The 17,416-nt window shown below is 51.6% G+C and overlaps 2 protein-coding genes across 2 annotated transcripts; both read right to left on the bottom strand.

Moving 5' to 3' along the window:
* Positions 1–1,077: 1,077 nt before the first annotated feature.
* On the bottom strand, positions 1,078–4,322 carry RPL27 (ribosomal protein L27). Its single transcript, XM_075561918.1, has 5 exons — positions 4,224–4,322; positions 3,872–3,954; positions 2,303–2,472; positions 1,250–1,360; positions 1,078–1,165 (listed from the first exon to the last, which is right to left on the bottom strand). The coding sequence occupies exons 2-5, from the start codon at positions 3,950–3,952 to the stop codon at positions 1,117–1,119; spliced, it is 411 nt and encodes a 136-aa protein (XP_075418033.1). The 5' UTR covers positions 3,953–3,954; positions 4,224–4,322; the 3' UTR covers positions 1,078–1,116.
* Positions 4,323–8,268: 3,946 nt separating this feature from the next.
* RUNDC1 (RUN domain containing 1) lies at positions 8,269–17,367 on the bottom strand. The gene is made up of 5 exons (XM_075561883.1): positions 16,856–17,367; positions 12,291–12,449; positions 11,248–11,446; positions 10,777–10,902; positions 8,269–9,700 (listed from the first exon to the last, which is right to left on the bottom strand). The coding sequence occupies exons 1-5, from the start codon at positions 17,342–17,344 to the stop codon at positions 8,835–8,837; spliced, it is 1,839 nt and encodes a 612-aa protein (XP_075417998.1). The 5' UTR covers positions 17,345–17,367; the 3' UTR covers positions 8,269–8,834.
* Between the last annotated feature and the right edge of the window lie 49 nt (positions 17,368–17,416).

Raw genomic sequence — 17,416 nt, 5'->3', positions numbered from 1 at the left:
ACCCTGTTCCTCCAGGAGGCGGCGGACACATCACTGCCATTTTTCAAGAGTGGCAGAAGGGCACTGTACTACAGGGAAGCGAGCGGTCTCCAAGGATTGAAATTCCCATCACCCAACAAGTAACACTCTTCTCACCAGCACCCAGAGCAGACAGCACAGTGTTTCCCACTGTCATTTATACCTGAGTTTCTAGCTGATTTCGAACTAGGGAACATTTTTAAAAATCATTTTATTGGGGTGCTCATGCAACTCTCACCACCATCCGTCCAGTCAAGCATATTTGTATGTTTGCTGCCAGCATCACCCTCAAAACATTCTACTTGAGCCCTTGGCATCAGCTCATCCCGCCACACAAATCCTTTATACATTTTTTCATGTTTTACACTGACATCTCCCTCCACCCACTTTCCTGTGTTCCCCTTTTCCCTCCTGATACCTCTACTCATATGGGTCCAGAGGGGTTTGCCTATCCTGGTTTCCAGTTAACTGTACCAGTGTACATCGTCTGGTCTAGCCGGATTTGTTAGAAATTGGGATAATGGGGGGAGGGAAGCATTAGAGAACTAGGGGAAAGCTGTAGGTTTCATTGGAGCTACAGTGCACCCCGACTCCCCTTACAGAGGGTTGCAGGGAGATGACCCAGGGACATTTCAGCAGTGCAATAGTGTAACAACAGGAGGCAAATACTGGCCCACACAGGCCTGGGTCAGGACCAAGCCTCTCCCTAGAGCCCCATTAGCAACACCCCTCTGGACCGGGTTCCCAGCAAACCAGTCAACCATCTAGAGGACTGCTTCTCTCTCACCAGTGTCAAGGTTCAAAGAAACCTGGTCAGTGGTTTCCAACCCAAGCCTGTGGTCCATACCCCAACGCAGGGCGAGGGAACAGGCTCTTCTGGCCCGTATCGGACGCGGGAGACAATGTCAGATCCTGTCCAGGTGGAAACAGTCCCTCCCCCCTTTCAGAAACCCTTTAGTAAACCATCCTTCCCTGAGATGTCCTACTGCCACCCAATGTCTCACCCCCTAGCATTCTTTCCCCAGGTTCAACAGGACACAGAGCAGGCAGACAAAGGGATATTTTGGGATGTTTTTTTTAATGATTTTGACTCAAGACCTAGAATCTCAGCTTCTGGAAGAACCACTTGTTTTTGCCTGTCTTGTACCTAGAGGGGGAGAAACAGACAAGAATGAGGATCAGGGAACTGAACAGTGACTGCCCCCACAATTACCAGCCGGAACCTACTCACCTCTCCTCAAATTTGACCTTGGCCTCCCGACGGGCCTTGCGTTTAAGAGCAGGGTCTCTGAAGACATCCTTGTTGACGATAGTTTTGTCCAAGGGGATGTCTACGGAGTACCTGGGGAGTGATGGTGGGAAGGACCAGTTCAGGTGCCATCAGCGCCTCCACACAGCCCCACACAAGCTTCCCCGGGACACTGGGTGTGAATTCCATACAACAAACAACCTGAACCAACGACCGTTTTGGAGAAAGCTTCCATTTTACTTCTTCAACCCACTGGAAAAACTCAAGCTTCAGTCTCAACTACTTGAAAGCTAGCAGCCCCAGATCCAGAGAATCCCCCACCATCACAACCACTTCAATTTTGACTCAGAGAGACAAAATGGAAGGGTCCCTTTGGGTTTCGAACTTCTCTTTTCCCTTCGGAGCACTCGCTGTTGGTGGGGTCAAGTTGTGGACTTTACAGTAAGCAACCCCACTACCGGGGTTCTTTAAACTCAACTCACTGACTCACTTCTGACTCCTAGACACTCTGGTTTTCCAAATCGACGGGGACAGACAGCCCCATCTTTCCCCATGCTGCCACTGCTGTGCTGGAGCCACCAGACCTCTGGGTAGCAGCCCAACGCTCGGCCAGTGCAGTGGCAGCTGTCTTGTAAGCAGGAATCTTTAGGCACACACTGCCTGGTTCAGACAGTTCTGACTCAGGCTCTCTCAAAATGCACCATTTAAAAAGCTTTTACCAAGGTAGTGACATGCTGCCGGATGTAAGATTTCCGTAAAGGGCCAGAGATGATAGGGCCCAGGAGCAAAGGCAGACAAGACCCTGTCTTTGTATTTACTGGGGATGGAAACAAATGGTGACACCATCTCTACCCAACTTACAGGGAGGAGACAGAAAGACCAGGAGCAAGCTTAGGACTGACAGCTTCATGATGGACCATGGCTCTGCTAAGACAGGGGACCCCAGCTACAGCCTAAGTGGACATGGTGTCCCTTCCGCCCCTTTGAACAGGGTGGGAAGGGTCTCTGGAGTCTTTCCCACACTGAGCTGCTCACCTTGTGGGCATGAGGTGATTATAGTTATACACCTTCACAAAAGACTTGATCTTCGACCTCTTGGCAATTTTCTTCTTGCCCATGGCGGCTGTCACTTTGCGGGGATATCGGTCGATTCCAGCCACCAGGGCGTGGCTGTAGGGGCGGTCCGAGGTGCCGTCGTCAATGTTCTATAGGAGAGACGTTCACAATCCGTTGAAGGTTTACCTAGGCGCCGAGCTAGATGCAGGCCAGGGGAGGGAAGAATGCCTCCAAACCCAGGTCTGGGACCCACGACGTTGAGCGGAAGACACAATACAATTAAGGTCTATCCCATATGACCAGAGAGAAATCAGGAAGCAGAGAAAAGGCTTCTGGAGGTAAGGCTCAAGAACGGGAAACAGTTGTGGTGTGCTTGCTCTTTGCACAGGGCTTAAGATGCTGTAGCTCACAACCCGCCGTAGCCAACGGTGGCAGTCCACTCGGACTCCCGGCAATGCATGTGCAGAGAACCGCCCCACAGGGTTTCCAGGGCTGACTTGCAGGCCCGCATTGAGGCAGCTCTGGCAGATGACAACGTTTGGCTGTAGTTTAGCCCGTCCACCCAGTAACTCCTGCTCACAGTCAGGAGAGACAAGGTCAGGTCTTAAATGATTCAAACCAGCCCCAGAACTCCCACCTCCAAGCACCACCAGATCAGCGTCTGGCAGGTGGAGAAGCAGAGGTGTCCGGGACCTAGCAGCACAAATCAAGTGTGGCCGGATCTCACAGGGGCCTGGCTGCAGGGTACCAAAGGCAGGTGGGGGGCAACTAGCTAAGGGCTAGGAGACACACCAAGCTAAACCCGTCTTTGGGGCAGGGCTTCTAACCGGCCCCAAACGGACCATTAATTGCCCATAAACAAAGGCCATGTCTGTCTGCCACACACATGCACTCCTTCCTCCTGACAATGTGGATCACTGGCAGGTCTCAGAACAGTCAGGGAACCAGGCACCTACAAGCAGCCCTTGTTTACAATTACAACCTCAGTGACTGAGCCTTTCCCAATGGAGCCGAAGCCCTGGTCTGAGCTGGACTTCATGAGCAGTGTGGGCTTTTGCTCGGGGACTCTCTCCAGTTCGTTCAGGTTACTGCTGGCCAGGAAAGGGGCCGTAGTTCGGACTAGAAGACCCTCTCTTCTGAAGGACTCCCAGGCACCACTTACTACGTATATTGTAGGGCAGACGGTAGAGACTACTCAACACTGCCTAGAAAATACTGCCTGAAAGAAAATATAAACGGAAAGGGCTCAAGTAGAAAGGAATTGTTTGGGAAATGTTGACGGCAATGCATGTACCAGAGTGCTTAATGCCATTGGAAGACGGATTGTTATAAGACTCGTAAGAGCTCCCCAGTAAAGTGATTTAAAACAAAAGTACGGCCTGAGCCCTAACAGACGCTGGCCCTATCATTATGTACTCTCCGAGGCGTTGATTTCGAATCTTGCCCCCACACACGCCCTCCTGCGCTCCCGCTCCCACCCGCCAGCACTCAGCCCCACCGCCTCCCGCGCTGGGCGGCACGCGGGCGCGCAAGTCCCGAGGCTGGTACCTTCACGATGACGGCTTTGCGTCCCGAATAGCGTCCCGCCAGGACCAGCACCACCTTCCCGGGTTTCATGAACTTGCCCATTTCTGCAAGGAGAAGGAGTCCGGAGAAAGCTGGGGCGCCAACGACCCTCCGGGCGGAGTCCTGCCCGCGAGCGCAGGCCGCGAGCCCGGATCTCCGGGGTGCGCTTCTTGCTCGGCGGCCCCAGGCGCCCCGCAGCCCCTGCTCGCCGGGCCGGGCCCCCACGAAGCCGCCGGAGGCCCAGCGACAGAACGCACCCGGCGCCGCCCCGCAGCCCGACCCCCTGGCCGCGGATGGAGGGAGATTGGGAAGCCCTTGCCAAGACTCCACTCACCGACGACAGGCTCTCAGGCCGACAACAGAAAGGAAGAACCGGCACTTCCGTTGACCTTTCACCACGGGAAGAAATGACCTCACTTCCGGTCCCGCCCCCGACGCCTCGCCCACCATTCGCTGTTCCGTCTGTCTTGTGGGCGGAAGAAGTTCTTGAGGGCACAGAAGAACCTGGCAGAAAACGCTTTTGAATCAACTTTATTAACCTCCCTGGGATACAGGCAGAGGAGCGCGGGCGGGCGCCGCGGCCATGCTGCCCGTGCCTTCCTGGGCGCTGGAGGGGGCTCTGCGCTACTGTTTGCTCCTTAGAAAATGCAGAGAACGGTATGGGGCGTGCTTTCGTTTTAACCTTGCCCTGGTGGCGGAGTGGGCAACCCTAGCTGCAAGATCAGCTGTTCCAAAGGAAAACGAGGCTCTCCACTCTCGTTCACGTTTATAGGATGGAAGCTCACAAGGACGGTTCTGCTGTCGATAGGGTCGCCTTGGCTCGAAATCGACTCGGTGGCTGTGGGTTTGAGACCGTGTGTACTTTGTTAGGCACAGTTCCACAGGAGGGAGAGACGAAGATCGACCAAAGGAAAATTCTTTCCCCCAACATGTAGACGTTGGCATTACCAACTTGAGCTGTGGCTGAGGTCAAGGAGGGCGATGGTGATGTAGCAGCTGTGTCCTCGGTGTCAGGTGGAGTTGGTCGTGTATGTACATGATCACAATTGGCCCTGCTAACAACCTAGATGATAGGTCTGTCATGATTTCCATTCTGCTGCTGAAGAACTGGAGACTGAGGGAGTGTAACTAGCTTGCTCAAAGTTCAGAACTAGTTACAGTAGTAGTTGGAATTCAGACCCGTGCAACCCAGCGTCTAAATTCAGGTCATCATGCGGATCACCTGCTGGATGGCAGCTAATAGGGCTAGGCGCTTTACAGGATAACCGCGTAATCCTCCTACCTCGGAATCCTGAGTGTTTTCCTCATTTAGGCATGGGGAAACAGGATTCAAGGAGCCATCGAGCATGACCCGCCTGGGATTCAGTCTGACCAATTGCATAAATAGAATGCAACTCTGGGCCTGCAACTCAGGTCTGGTCGCCACTCAAGCAATAATTTCCTGGAAGAGCGTTTTTAGACGCAGTACTAAAGGAGCTCACTCCACACTTCTGCTCATGTAAAGCATTGAGGCACCGATAGAATTGGTCTTGAGGCAAAATGTGGAAACAATCTACATAAACTTTGAGGCTCTCCACTCTTGCTTCTCTTCTCGAGATTTTCCAGGGGCCAATTTCCCCAGCCGTCCTCAGAACCCTGTTCTAATGGTTGATTACACTGTTTTATACTCAATTACAATACTTGCGCTGTTTCTCTCCATTCTCCCGGTTCTACAGTCCTGGACTGACTGGACCTGCTCTCCTCCTCTGTCCCGTCTGCCAACCCAAGGCAAGGATAGAGCCCTGTCCTCAGTCACAATCTAGGGAATGTCCATTACTAGCAAGTATCTCCTTTGTCTGGGATGCTGGCTGGACTGTCTCAGGTTACATGTACTTTACAGGCTAGTGAAGAACTTGGCTGAGCAGTGCCGGTTTGCTCATCTCTCTGTAGCCTAGTCCTCTGACAGGTGAAATTCCTGGCAGGTATGTGGAAAACACTGGTGGTGAAGTGAGAGGGTGAAGGGAAGGAGACAAAAGATCTAGAAGCAGCATGACACAGTGAAGGACCCTAAGAAAAGGATGACCATCAGATTTGGATCCAGACAATTAAGAGTTCAAAACCCAGCTGTTCCATTATGTAAACCTGTCATTATTTCTTCAGCTGAAAAATGAGGACAATTGCCGTACAAATCTTGGAGTCTTGGTGGTGTAGTGGGTTAAGCACTGGGCAGAGAATGTCCAGGGTTCAAATCCATGTGCTGCTCCATGGGAAACCTTAAACTGTTAGAAAACCGATTTGGTCTTGGAAACCCTATGTCTCACTTCTCCCCTGCTCACTATGAGTTGGAACTGACTCAATGGCAGTGTCTGGGTCGTATGAGCAGTTAGAAATAAGGACAGTACACATACAGGCTTCCCATGATATTAGCACAAGGCCGTAATACATAGCTTAGGGGGGATTCAAAAAAGACAATACTGGCTATATGCCCTTACTGCTCACTCTAAGGGCTTCCGGACAAATCGATAGAGAGTGAGAGTCCCCAGAGGGCACTTGTGCTGGAGGATTATGCGACGTGTCCTTTTCAGCGAAGCAATCTTAAGAGAATTGGAAAAACCAAAGCTGAGCTGATCCAGGGCAGGGAGAGGGCCTGCCAGCTCTCCAGGAAACACTGATTTGGATCAGATGGGCTGACAAGTGCCAGGACAACGGCTGGTCTCTAAGGTCTTTGCCGTGAAATTACACAAAATACTATGATTTTATTAGCAATCACAGATGCATCACTTTTCACATCATTTTACACCAAAACACTTTCACACAGAAGGTGGACTAATTCTACCCAAATATCAATAATGCATTTAAATAAGTAACACATTGCTGAAGAAAGATTCAGTTAAAATGCACTACGTAAGAGTGCACAGAGAAAGTGCAGCTGGCAATTCAATACAGAAAAACAAGGTAGAATCACTCATGTTTGGGGTCCGTTTGGTTTTCCAGAAAGCCATACATTTCCTCCCGAGTCTTTGGTCGGTCCTGGAGGCGCACCCACCACAAGCAGACCGACAAGCATAAACCAAAAAGGCAACGCTACTGGTGACCACATACGACCAGGCTGGTCAGTTTTGAAATACTCAGCCCACTGTCTGTACACAGCAATCGGCTCTAGGACCTAGCTCCCCACCTTAGTAAGCATCTGCAGTGGGAAGAGACCGGAAGCACGTCTTTAGTGGACGTGAGGGAGAAGAGCAAGATCCGCTTCCTTTCGTTCGTCATCCTGCCTGGGGAGAGAGAGGGCGCCTGGTGAAGCACGCTTGGAGGGGCTGTGCGGGTTACAGCCGAGTGTTCCTGCCCATGGCCTGGAGTCTCTCCTGGAGTAGCTCCTCTCAATCCACGGCTTCTGGGAGGCCTTAGTTGTCTTGCTGATAGGAGTGTACAGAACAATCTACTTGTCGAGGACATATTCTCAGACCCTGGCTTTCCTTCCTTGTGAGCAACTCTGCTTCAAGACAGCCAACCGCCCAGGCCCTGGGCTGTGAGAAGAGGGTCGCCAGGTCAGGGACAGAGTTCAGTTCGTATCTTTACAAGAAAAGGGGCTCAATTCAAAACCAGCTTTCCGTTACTCCCTTAGACATGTTCTTGGGGAACCGATGACAATGATCGACATAGAACCCCATCCCTGGGGAATGGACAGCAGAAGGGTGGGTGAGGGGAGACGTCGGCAGTGTAAGACAAGACAGAATAATAATTTATAAATTATCAAGAGCTCATCAGGGAGGGGTGGTGGGGAGGGAGGGGAAAATGAGCTGATACCAAGGGCTCAAGTAGAAAGCAAATGTTTTGAGACTGATGATGGCAACAAATGTACAAATGTGCTTGACCAAAAAAAAGAAAAAAAAAAGGATGGCAACATATGTACAAAAGTGCTTGATACAATAAATATATGGATTGTTATAAGAGCTGTAAGATACAGCTAGACCACAGGATGAAAGCTGATAGTGATAGGAACTGGAAACAGAATCCAGGACAGAAGATCCCCTTCAGGACTAGAGCTCAGAGCGGTGATACTGAGAGAGTGGAGGGAGGGTGGAGTGGAAAGGGGGATCAGATTACAAGGGTCTACATATAACCTCCTCCCTGGGGGATGGACAACAGAAAAGTGGGTGAAGGGAGATGCTGGACAGTGTAGGATATGACAATAACAATTGATAAATTATCAAGGGTTCATGAGGGGGGGAGCAAGGAGGGAGAGGAAAAATGAGCTTGTAAAAGCAAATGTTTTGAGAATGTTGATGGCAACAATGTACAAATGAGCTTGACACAATGGATGGATGTATGGATTGTGATAAGAGTTGTCCAAACTCCGAATACAATATAAAAAAGAGCCCAAATAAAATGACTTATTAAAAAAAAAAAGATGGAAAAAAAATGTTCTCATTCCTAATTTTATAGGCAGTTCCGCCCACCCTGGAGTGCTGTACTCTTAGAGACTCAGTATTCTTACCGAGAAATGTCAACTCTGACCCCAGGATTCTCAAACTGGCTTTCAGTCAAGGAAGATGGCTTCCAACTCGATCCCAACTTGACTACCAGGAGCCTCGAGTTGCATGCCTTCTGGGACCAACAACTGGTGTCACTGTCACTCTCGGGCAACCTGAGTTTGGGGAAAGCCCTGGTACGGTACAACAAGATGGCGCATGACTGCGTGTCACGACAGCTGTCTTGGTCAGAGGCTCAAACTCATGTGTACACCCTGGTCACACACCCAGGCAGAACCTTCTTCTAGGTGGGTTTCCTGCACATCTCTCTGAGATGCTACGTTGGTGGGGAAATAGATTTTGCAATCGTCTGGCTGGCCACTGAAGCAAGATTGGGAAAGATTTTCAATCCCTCTTCCTGGCTGAGAAGACAAACACATGTACTTTTTGACTGAGTGAGGCACTGGTCCAGGTCCAGGGCCAGGGCATTCCTATCAAAAAGCATCTTTGATGTTCTTGAGCTGGCGCACGGCCAGGTCGACCGGAAGGGCGAACTTGAGGCTGCTGAGGCGACTGAGCAGGTTGAGGGCGCTCTCAAAGCCGGTGTGTGCCATGTAGCTCCACGGCTGGTAGTGGGACTCGATGAGTGCCCCCGACTTACAGATGAGGTTCACCCAGGACACCAGACGCTGCTCGTTCAGGGCCATGCACACCAGGGCCTTAAGCTCCGAGTCTGCGCTGCGCTTAAAGGGGTCATGCTCCGTCAGCACCAGGTGGATGGCTGTCAGTAGGCTCTGCTTGGGGGTCACAACAGTGCCCCCCATCATGGGCAAGGCAAAGGACTGGGAGAGCTTCCGGGCTGGCGATTCCACGTAAGCCCGGCCGTTCTTGGCATGGTAGTACTTGACAAAGAGCTCCCAAGGGTGCATGGCCTCAGGGGCTGAGGAGAAGGCTGGCAGCAAGCAAGCAATGGGCGCCATGACGAGGCTCATGCCTGGAGAGGAGGCGTACAGTCCATGGGCCAGCAGGTCCCTCACGGCCACGGTCAGCTCCTTTCGCACAGCTGCGGTCAGCTCGTCCTTGCCTCCAAGAGTGAGGTCCTGGAGGTTGGCAGAGGTGACAACGTGGTTGTGTGGCTGGTGCCTCAAAGCCAGCTGTTTCACTCGGTCCACGGACACCTCCAGCCTCTTTAGTAAGGGAGAGTAGTCCCTGTCGGCCTGGCCACTCTGCCACAGGCTTTGTGGAATCTGGCCGGTGGCACACCCAAACTGGCTGACGGCGAAGATCTGGAGCACAGCCAGGGCTCGCCGCATCAGGTGCAGCCCCAGCTCCCGAACTCTCCTCGCATCCTCGGGCTTCACTGGGAGAGAAGGACAAGCACTGGTCAGCGCGAGGCTATCGACAGAGCAGCAGGGCCAGCAGTCACGCCGTGCGTGCCTGCAGCCCAACTAGAGTGTGAGCCCATTGTGGCATGAGTTGGGGGGGGCCAGCCCCCCACCACTAATCACGGGTTCAGTAAGCACAATTGTATAGAGTGAGAGAGAGAGAGAGAGAGAGCATGAGAGATAGAAGAGAGTCAAATCATGGAGTCACATTTCAAGGTAGCATGCTCACTTCAGCCCTGCTTGGTGGTCCACGTGGAGAGAGGGGGAGGGGAAGGAGGGCAAGGGGAAAGGGGACAGGGGAGGAGAGGGAGCCGAGGGGAGGTCAAGGGAGGAGCTGAGAGAGAGGGAGAGAGATCTCTATTGCTAACCCAGGCCTATATACCTTTGGGGATGCGCAAGCCCACTGATTACAGGTAGAGACACGTCACAGGAAGGGGCTGCACTGTAGGTTACACAGCAATGGGAGGGAGATACACGTGAGAGGAAGAGGAGGGGTTGGGGATATACATGTGACAAGATGGGTGGGTCCTAGAGTCAGGATGGCAGCTTAACTTTGACCTGTTCTCTGGGTCTCCATAGGAACCGTTATCAGTAGGGTATGAACCCCACCTACAGGAACCAAGTAGATGACTGCAGGCCTGTCCATTGTCCTTAAGAGCAAGGAGCGAGGCTACTGCAGTCTGGCAACTGATCGCCCTCAGGGAGGATGCCTGCAAGCTCTGACCTCCCCACAAGCCCATGCTGCCAAGAGCTGCGGTGAATGTAGCTGGGCATGGGTTTCTACTTTTTGGTTAGTAACAGCTTAATGAGATACCATGTATCATGCAGCATCATTTAAAATGTATCATTCCGATTCCTTTTTTGTGGGGAAGGGGTAGATTCAGAGTTGTGCATCTAGCACTGCAACACATTTGGGGACATTTTCTTCGTCCCACAAAGAAACCTCGTACTCTGAGCAGTCCTCCTCCATCTTACCCTAAGCCCCGATCCCAGGCAACGTTACCTACTTTCGGTCTGTCCCGGCCTGCCAGTCCAGGAGAAATGTACTCACCTTTGCCGTTTCCTGGGGGTAGTCTGCTGCCGCCGGCGCCTGTGCTGGCGGAGTTGCTGCCAGTCTTCCTTCCCGCTTTGCACTCACAGTGCCCATCGCCCGTCTGCAAAGGGCTTCCCACTTCATCTGCGGTCAGAAGTGGCAGGGAAAGAGGCTAAGCAAATAACTTCCACTAGTGCCTACCACTAGTAAAATTTTCACAAATATTGTCTTATTGTCTCCAACAGTGACCGGCTCAGGAAATATCTGCTGAGCGAAGGAAGAGTGAATCATCACTTTGTGGATGAGTGGAGTAAGACTAACGAGCTCGGTTACCTGCCCAAGGGCACAGAGCTGGGATTTCAATGAGTCCCTTACTAAGTGGTCAACTCCCTAGGGAGAGGGCATCGACAACTGGCACCCTTAGGTAGAGTACCAGAACCAACGCCATGTGCCCTCAGGTGCCCCTCCCCTCCCCTCCCCTCCTCTGACCTTGGATGAAGTTAATGAACATTTCGAGGTCTCGGATCTGAGTTTTCAGCTGTTCAACCAACTGCTCTTTCACTCGGGCGGGGTTGACGATCTGAGCCACGGCGGCGTCCACACGCTGACGGAGCTCTTCGGTGGACAGTGAGCTGATGTCCTCGTTCAGGTTCATGTCCAGTTTCTTTATTAACTCGTCTATGATCACCTAGGAGACCAAAGGCAATGAGCAGACTCTTCAGTGGTTTTCGGGGAGAGGCGTACCAGTACACCCTCTTCCCTGACATGGGAATCTGAAGACACACGCAACTCCCAAATCAACCGCTCATCAGGCTCAGGGCTCAGACTCTCTGCGTCTCTTGAAGGAATCAGCCTTTTGCTCCTCGACTTTCTCACCTCTTGCAAATGGTCTACCAGGCAGTGGATCTTCACTCAGGAGCAGAGCAGTGTGACTCTTTAGGCTCAAGAGAAGACCACTGCTTTCTCTCGTTCTTTCTAGCACTGTTCCAGACAACGAAAGAGGGGTCTCGACACCGTGACAAGTATGACAGCAGAGAAATGAGATCTTACTGACAGTTGGTAAGTCAATGGCAGCACAACCAGGGAAACCGCCATCGACAGGCACGATGACAGCACGCAGGAAAAGACGCTGAAGCTGCTTGTTTCCCAACGGCTTTGCCTTTGGCCCAGATCTCACCCATGTTCATACACCGTCAAGTCAGCCTGGGTTCTTGGAAGACTTACCGCGTGGTGGGCAGCACAGAAAAAGCTCGTCTACATTGTGTGCTTTGCCCAAACACAATGTTGTACCAAATGAAGAGCGTAATTATTATGACAGATCGTCACTGCTATTACACTAAGTCTCCCAACCAAAGGGCCCCGCCATCCATCGTGCGACTCACTGTCCCTGCGTGACTAGGGACGGTTCCATGGAATACGTTCCCTTTGCCCTGCGCTGGCTCAGATTCTCAGTAAGGCCCCGGGAGGGCGAGCCTAGCAGGGGAGGTCTTGTCAATGCTGGAAGGGACAAATCCGCCCTCAGGTCTGCTCACCCGCTGTCTTTCCAAGACGACCGACTGCGGCAGGGAGTCAGAGCTGCCCTCTTGGTAGGCGAACGTTTCCAGGTCATCGAGCTGGGTCTTGAGCTGCAGTATCAGCTCCTTCTGCTTCTCCCTCTGGGTCTTCAGCCGTTCCCGCTTCTCCTGGTCGCTCTAAGAAAACACACACGCAGGTCTAGTTCCAGGGCCTCGCAAGAATCCTCTCAGGCCAATAATGACCAGTAAAAGAGCAGACGCTTCCAAAGCACCCGAATGAATCACAGAAAGACTGTGTAAGGCCTGATCAGAAATGAGAATCATCATTTCATCCAGGGCCATCAATTACATGTGTCTTCTTCTTAAGAAAATACTTGTTTTTCACTGGAAGTTGGAGGTGCCAACAGTGGAGCCTTTTGTGAAGACTGGTTTTTCTCAAAGGTCTGGTTGGGGTTGAGATAGCTCATCTTAAACATGCCATCCTCCCCAGCCAGCCATCACCGCAGAGCTCCTGAGTACTTTGTGCAGCCAAAATGTACCAGGGACTCTGGGGACAAGGATGGAGAAAAAGGCTTCATAACTCAGCCAGTTGTGTTGTTGTTTGGTTGCCTGTTTTTAAGGTTCTAAGCTCCGCCACAGGTGCTTAAGGCCCTGAGAAAAATCCAGAAGCCAAGTAAAGGGAGTAGCGAGATACCAATGCTTGAGCGAGAGAGAGAGAAACGTCTGGTAGGTTTTTCTGACCAGAGGCTTTAATCACTATCGGTCACCAGTAGTTGGTGAATTTCAGTGATTCCAAACTCTTCACGGTCGTAAAGGCTTGCTCTTGTAGTCTCAAGCACTGGTTCTGCCTTGCCTTTCATACCAAAAGCAAAAGGAAGCAAAATCAGCTGATTATTTGTAGATCGCAGGCTGGGGTTTGGAAGGAGAAGCCTGTAAGTCTACAAGATATTAAGAATCACCTTCAAATGGTACTTACCAAACCCTCCAGAAGGAAAGCATGAGAGAGAACAACGAAAAACGACAAATAAGCTTTCTGTTCCAGCTGTTTTACAAGCAATCCTCTCCTCTGACTTTGACTTTGCTCAGTAAAAACAAAAACAAGAAACCGAGCTGTTTTACAGGATACTCCTGCTGCAATCTTTTTGGTGTATACTGTCCCTTTCCCCAGGACCCTGTCTCTCCATCTCCATACAGAAGGACCAGTTATCCTTTAAGAGGTTTCTCTGGCTTCCAGGGCCCACGTCTCCTCTAGCTCCTATTACTTACTCCTTCGTGGTAAGAGTATTGACTTTGGGGACTTAGAATAATCAACCATTTAAGATCAAACGGGCAGTATTTGCCCAAGGCCAAGTTCAGAGGGTTGGGAGAGGAGGAATGCAACAGGACACACAGGAAGTGGGAGAGTGATGGCACACTCAGGGGTGTCAATGGACGAGTTGAACCACAGTCGTAGGACTGTTGAACGTAAACCTGATGATCTGCTGTAATATTCTTTCTCTCTCTCACACCCCCCCCATTGCCCAACATAGACCTGGCACAGAGGAAGCTCTCCATATACATTTGTTGCATGTTGATGACCTGAATTAGGAACAGAACCACAAATTCTGAATGATGAACTTGGACCAGAGGAAGTTATCTAACCAGAACCCAGAAAACTGGGGGATTTGTCCTTTGTTTTGTTTTCAACCTATCCCAGCTTTAAGAAGCCAGGGAAAGAAGGAACCAGCCATAACTCTCGGCCTGTTTTAGGGACAACGACATCCGTTGCACGTGGCCCTTGCCGAGGTGCACTGTTTGCTATAATACTGCCAAATGCCGTACAGACCCGAGCATAAGCTGACCAGAATATCCACCAAGACACCTGATTTTACCACCAAAACGGCATTAAAAATGTGCTGAAAAAACTCGGCTTATCCTCCAGCATATACGGTAGGTTTTTAATAGGTGAGAACAATGAGCTGTGGCACAAGGTAGGAAATAGTTTAAATAATTTCTAGTAAAAAGTGAAGCTAAAAATTAGTTTTTTTAAAATCTGGATTTGGAAGAACACACCAGCCTGTGTGATCGAGTGGTCCCAAAGGGATCAGTTACCAGGCATCAAAGAACAAAAAAATCATATCATTGACTGCACATCTCCATGATAGGATCGCTGAAGACAAACGGGTGCATAAGCAAATGTGGTGAAGAAAGCTGATGGTGCCCGGCTATCAAAAGAGATAGTGTCTGGGGTCTTAAAGGCTTGAAGGTGAACAAGCGGCCATCTAGCTCAGAAGCAAATAAGCCCACATGGAAGAAGCACACCGGCCAGTGCGATCATGAGGTGCCCAAGGGACCAGGTATAAGGCATCATGCAAAAAAAAAAAAAGATAGAAGTGTGTGTATGTATGTGTATATATGTGTATATGTATGTGTATATATATATCATATTAAATGAAGGGGGAAGTGCAGAGTGGAGACCCAAGGCCCAAGTGTCGGCCAATGGAGATCCCCTCATAGAGGGGTTTAGGAGAGGAGATGGGTTAATTAGGGTGTGAGGTAGTATCGATGAAGAACACAGCTTTCCCCCAGATCCTGGATGCTTCCTCCCCCCAACTACCATGATCCGAATTCTACCTTGCAGGGCTGGATAGGACAGAGGCTGTACACTGGTACATTTGAGGGCTGGAGGTACAGGGAATCCAGGGTGGATGATACCTTCAGGACCAAGGGTGTGAGGGACGATGCTGGGAGAGTGGAGGGTGAGTGGGTTGGAAAGGGGGAACTGATTACAAGGATCCACATGTGACCTCTTCCCTGGGAGAGGGACAGCAGAGAAGGGGGGAAGGGAGACTCCGGATAGGGCAAGATATGACAAAATAACAATGTATAAATTACCAAGGGCACATGAGGGAGGGGGGAAAGGGGAGGGAGGGGGAAAAAAAAAAAGAGGACCTGATGCAAGGGGCTTAAGTGGAGAGCAAATGCCTTGAGAATGATTGGGGCAGGGAATGAATGGATGTTCTTTATACAATTGATGTATGTATATGTATGGATTGTGGTAAGAGTTGTATGAGTCCCTAATAAAATGTAAAAGAAGAGAAAAAAATGATTAGGGCAAAGACTGTACAGATGTGCTTTATACAATTGATGTATGTATATGTATGAACTGTGAAAAGAATTGTAAGAGCCCCAATAAATTGTTAAAAAACAAAAACCCACGTGGATTACAAAAAAAAAATCTGGATTTGGTAAAAAGTAAAATCATTAGAAAGAGGTCCCCCACTTTATCCTCCTTGTTCATGTGTCCATAGATGGGCCAAGTGCTCCACATTTTTGAGGTACGCTGTTTGCAAAGGGGAAATGGAGCGGCAGGGGGGAGTGCTTTTGTTGCTGGCCCTTCTCAAGAAAGCCTGGCCGAATCCATTCCAGCCTTCCTGCTTCTTTATTGCAAGGAGCTGTGGTCAGGTGGAGAGAAGGATGGGACTGTAACCCTGTAACCGCAGCACTGCAATGGAAACATTTCACCTTACAACAAACAAGTCAATATCTGCTACAGATAAGCCTTCTTGTCTAAAACCAATTTAAGTAGCAAGAAGGCCAACTGGGGGATTGTAAATTGGATACAAACTAGCTAGGTGTGCACCTCCAGAGATTGAAAACCCGTGGGGAAACTGTATGTCTCCTCTCATTTTGGATCCTGCCCCATCAGTAAATGAAAACCTTTTTCTCCTTTCAGGAGAGTCCACTGGACTTGGAGGGAGCTCTTCCCCCATTTGGATTTGGGGGGCCTCCCAACCGAAGAGGCTTGTTTTTCGGCCCAACATCTGACCATGTTCCACTGCTGTTCGCAAGGTAGGCAGTGGCTAATGCCTCAGAAGGGAACCGCTCATTCCTTCTTCCCACTCTGGAAGTTCAGCTCACACCTGTTCCGCACGGGTGACGCTGTGGAATTTGAAACACCACGGGCCTCATAGCTTCTGGAATCTCAGGATCACGCAAGGCTCCGCAGTGTGACAAATCTGGCAGATGGGTGGTGATGGCACGGCACACAATGTCATTATTTCTCAGTGTGAGCTTCTTGAATAGATCTTGTCAGAGAAACCCATAAGCCCACATGTAGAACACCTACCTAGTTATTAAACAGGATGTGAGGGGGTGTTACAATGCCAACATCAGGGAATGCTTATCACCGGGAGATGTTTCTTTCCGTTACCAAAGAGATCTTGCTCTCGCTCAGAGAGATTTGAAAGTGTGAAGATTTTCTCCAGGCCCCGGGCGAGCAAGCTTGGGCAGGGGGTTCTATGGGCTCGCTCCACTCACGTGATTTTCACATTCTAGACCCCCACAGAACAGCCCCTTCCCCCCAATTCCTGGGCTGGAGGGCTGGATCGGCAAACAGGCGCAGAACTTCGGGACGTCGTTTTTGGAAGCAGGTAAGAGGAAGCGAGCGGCACTGCTTCCGCTGCCCGGTTGCCCTTGCCATGCATGTCCATGCCGTCACGCTCCACTCCTCACGTCCTCACACACCTGCATCTCTGCAACCCCGCACCCCGTCTCCAGACGTCCACGTCCGGCACCATCTCCCCGGTTTCAGTGGTCCTCACCTGGTCCTCGCCCCACGAGCGCGGTCGGTCCGCGGGCAGCCCGTCGCCCTCGTCGCTGGCAGCGTCCTCTGGGTCCCCGCACCCCAGGACGTGAGGACAGCCGCGGAAGGCGAAGTCCTCGAGTTCGCGCAGGAGGCGCTGCTGCTCGGCCGGCGCCCCGCGCACCACCTGGCGCAGGCGGAACTGCACCTGCGCGAAGTGCGAGGAGAGCGCGAGCAGCGCCGAGTCCAGCCGCCGCCGCTCGGCCCGCAGCCGCCGCAGCGTCCGGCCCGGCGAGTCCGGGCTCCCTGCGGGCTCCTCGGCCGCCGCCTCCTCCGAGCACGCGGCTGCCCCGGGCCCGGCCTCCGCCACGGCGCCCACCGGGGCCCAGCGCACCGACTCGCACGGCGGCAGCGGCTCCTCCTCCTCCGCCTCCGCCTCCTGCTTCGCTGGGGGCTGAGCGGCCGCCACCCCGGGCGCCGGCGCCACGGCCGCTTTGACAGCCGCCATCTTTCCGGAAACGCCGCCGCACGTCAGCCGCGCCCCCGCTGTCATGGCAACGGCGCGCCCGCTGGTTGGCTG

This window comes from Tenrec ecaudatus, chromosome 10, assembly GCF_050624435.1.
Source record: "Tenrec ecaudatus isolate mTenEca1 chromosome 10, mTenEca1.hap1, whole genome shotgun sequence".
In the NCBI taxonomy this organism is placed as follows: Eukaryota; Metazoa; Chordata; class Mammalia; order Afrosoricida; family Tenrecidae; genus Tenrec; species Tenrec ecaudatus.
Note: the sequence above shows the minus strand (reverse complement) of the source record. Positions and strands in the feature narration are given on the sequence as shown.

Excerpts from the sequence above, each read along its gene's own strand:
- RPL27 (XM_075561918.1), bottom strand. The coding sequence starts at position 3,952 with ATGGGCAAGTTCATGAAACCCGGGAAGGTGGTGCTGGTCCTGGCGGGA. Across the intron at positions 2,473-3,871 it reads GCAAAGCCGTCATCGTGAAG|AACATTGACGACGGCACCTC; the intron begins GTACCAGCCTCG and ends TCTCTCCTATAG. Across the intron at positions 1,166-1,249 it reads AAGGTCAAATTTGAGGAGAG|GTACAAGACAGGCAAAAACA; the intron begins GTGAGTAGGTTC and ends CTCCCCCTCTAG.
- RUNDC1 (XM_075561883.1), bottom strand. The coding sequence starts at position 17,344 with ATGGCGGCTGTCAAAGCGGCCGTGGCGCCGGCGCCCGGGGTGGCGGCC. Across the intron at positions 11,447-12,290 it reads TCGTCTTGGAAAGACAGCGG|GTGATCATAGACGAGTTAAT; the intron begins GTGAGCAGACCT and ends TTGGTCTCCTAG. Across the intron at positions 9,701-10,776 it reads ACCCCCAGGAAACGGCAAAG|TGAAGCCCGAGGATGCGAGG; the intron begins GTGAGTACATTT and ends CTTCTCTCCCAG.